The sequence below is a fragment of the Galeopterus variegatus genome, unplaced genomic scaffold (assembly GCF_000696425.1).
Source record: "Galeopterus variegatus unplaced genomic scaffold, G_variegatus-3.0.2 Scaffold2373, whole genome shotgun sequence".
In the NCBI taxonomy this organism is placed as follows: Eukaryota; Metazoa; Chordata; class Mammalia; order Dermoptera; family Cynocephalidae; genus Galeopterus; species Galeopterus variegatus.
This window is the reverse complement of record NW_007728484.1, coordinates 289,449-292,057: the sequence shown is the minus strand read 5'-3', so window position 1 is coordinate 292,057 and position 2,609 is coordinate 289,449. Positions and strand designations below refer to the sequence as shown.

Here is a 2,609-nt window from a genome sequence, read left to right as displayed (position 1 = left end):
ATAATTTATCTCTTGGAATTTCATGATACAAAAGACTTAAACTTGAGCTAAACTTGACTTATGGAAGAACTTTCATAAAGACAACTGATTGTTAGTAATGATTCATATACTATAGTTTGGCTTACAGTTTTGCCTGGAATCTGCTTTTACAGGAAATATATCTCTGCACTTGAGATTGGTTCACGCCATAGATGGTGGTCCATGTGAAGGTCCCTCCTATAATAATTGTCCAGAATGTGTGCCTTTGCAAAGGGTTAGGATTAAAACTAAATGAAAAAAAAAAGGAAAGAAAGAAAAAGAAAACAAATCTGAACTGTTGGCAAAAGACTAAAGAAAATCCTCCTAGAATATTTTATGAAGCAAGCATAAATATGTACAAATTTTTTAAATAATACAAAGAGTAGAAATACTTGTAACCTAAGTTTAGTGAAGTAAAAATTGTTATAGATATGGAAATTTTAGATGGGATTGGGGGAAAATGAATGTTCTGATCATTCTGAGCATTTATATAAATTGTTCTTCCATGATCTTAGGCAACTATCGTTTAAACATCTGCCATGCTGTAATCAGAGAAGAGCATGAAACAGAGACAGAGACAGAGAGAGAGAGAGAGAGAAAACAAAAGATACAAAAACAAAAGATGTTCCAAAGTGTACCACAGCAATAAATATGGTACTGAAATGAACACAAAATTAGCACATTTTGTATATATCATTCATCTCCTAGCACATGTTTAATCATAGGTCTAATTTATATTCAAGCTCAAGGAGTCAGTCAATTAATGCAGTTTAAAGGTTTTCACTTCCTAAAACTACCATATGTCATTATATGCTTTCTTAAAATGCTGTGTGAACAAGCTAAATACTAATAGATTAAAACCACTTTATAACATGCACATAAGTCCAAAATATTGTTACAAAGAGAGCACCACTTTTACATTTGAAATATCTTTTAACACTTTTTAATGCATCACCTTGGAAGGAAAAATTCTGTTCATCTCTGACATGAAAACACGAGCTTAAAAACTTTCTGCACGATTAGCTTCACTAATTGGACACTTTCTGAAAATTATGAAATTCTGCAAATCCTTTTTAAATTGCATATCAGGTGAATAAAGTGTTCTGATTTTATGTATATTCTGGCATTCCAATAGAAATGTGAGACTCTCTATTCCACTGTCTAACATGTAATATTAAAGTCTAAAAGTTTCAAGAGTGTTAACCTTTTCTCCCGTACAGAAAGCAGCTATTTTATTAGCTAATGGAAGTTGAGAGCCAAAAGGAGTCAGAGATCCATCTTAGGGATGTAAGACAAGATTTAAAACATACAATCCAGTGGCTTTAAGCCATAGAGAACACATATAGCAAATACCAGCACATATCTTCCATCTCTTCATTTATCTCAACCAGAGAAGATATTTTGTCACTATATTCTCAAACATGTTAGAATAACAAGGGATATTCTTGGAAAGACTGAAACACAAGACTTTTCATTATTACTTAATGGTTGGCAACTGTCAAAGTTAAGGTTATAAAAACATCTAGTCTTTTATTTTTTAGGATCTCTTATTGCTATATATGCTGTCATTTTAAAGCTGCAATATGTGTACTTTTGTATAAAGTGAGTTATCTTGCAGAAAAAATGATTGGTTCCATACTCTTCCCTCAGCTTGGCCTGCCAGGAAGAGATTCAGGAGTAATCAGAAGTAGCCATGGATTGTTTCTGCTTCCTGGTATCTCTTGCCCCTCTTCTGTTAACAACAGCCCAGGTTTGCTTTGGGGGAAACTACCATTTCTCCATTAAATAGTCTAAATGGCTATCCATCAAAATTTCTTGCTCTACCCTACCCAAGGATTGGAACCAAGACCCAAACTAAGCCAACTGAAGGCTCTCTTCCTTAGAATCTGAATCTTGAGGTAAAAGGGAAAAAAAAATTATTGAAAAAGGTTGAATTTTGATTTGCTGAAATTCCATTTCAGCAAATTAACACATTAACCCTGCACAACTTCTAAAAAATCTCTTCTCAAACTTTGATACCTATTTTCAGAAGACCAGCCACCAAGTGCAAAATGGTATTTCTTTCTTCTTGCCAGTGACTTCAGATTGCCTGTCTCAAAGTAGGGCTAAAGAGAAAATAAGCCAGTCCAGGTCAAAATAAGCCCCTCTGCACATTGAACATGAAGCACTAAGACGATACCATTGATCCAAAAGGGAAGGTGTTTTAAATAGTCTTTTAAATTGTGTAATATATGTGGGATGAAATATCTAGGTTCTCCATTGTTCTTTCTTTAAGACACCTCTTTAAGACATGTTATATCATGTGCCACACTGTCACTTGAGGAATCAGCCTCAACTTTTCTAGTCAATTCTCAAGAAATAATGTATAATATTATATAATGTATATTATACAATATATATACATACATATATTATAATATATAATAATAACACACTATATATTGCCAGGACAATATCAAAAGAGGAACTTTCTAGGTGGGTTGAAAAAAAGAATTGTCAAAATGGAATCACATTCTTTGTTTGTCTCTTGAGATGCCTTTTTTTCTCATCTTTCCACTGTACTCCAGACTTTAAGAAAATGCTCTTTTTCT

At 33.2% G+C, this 2,609-nt stretch overlaps 1 protein-coding gene across 1 annotated transcript in view; it reads right to left on the bottom strand.

The window, feature by feature from the left end:
* Window positions 1-2,609, bottom strand: part of LOC103597637 (sodium-coupled monocarboxylate transporter 1-like) — a gene marked incomplete at its 3' end in the record, with an annotated part of 28,799 nt that overhangs the window by 7,883 nt on the left and 18,307 nt on the right. The window contains exon 5 of the mRNA XM_008581503.1: window positions 126-266. Within this exon, the coding sequence (XP_008579725.1) occupies window positions 126-266 (141 nt within the window). The remainder of the gene's footprint in view (window positions 1-125; window positions 267-2,609) is intronic.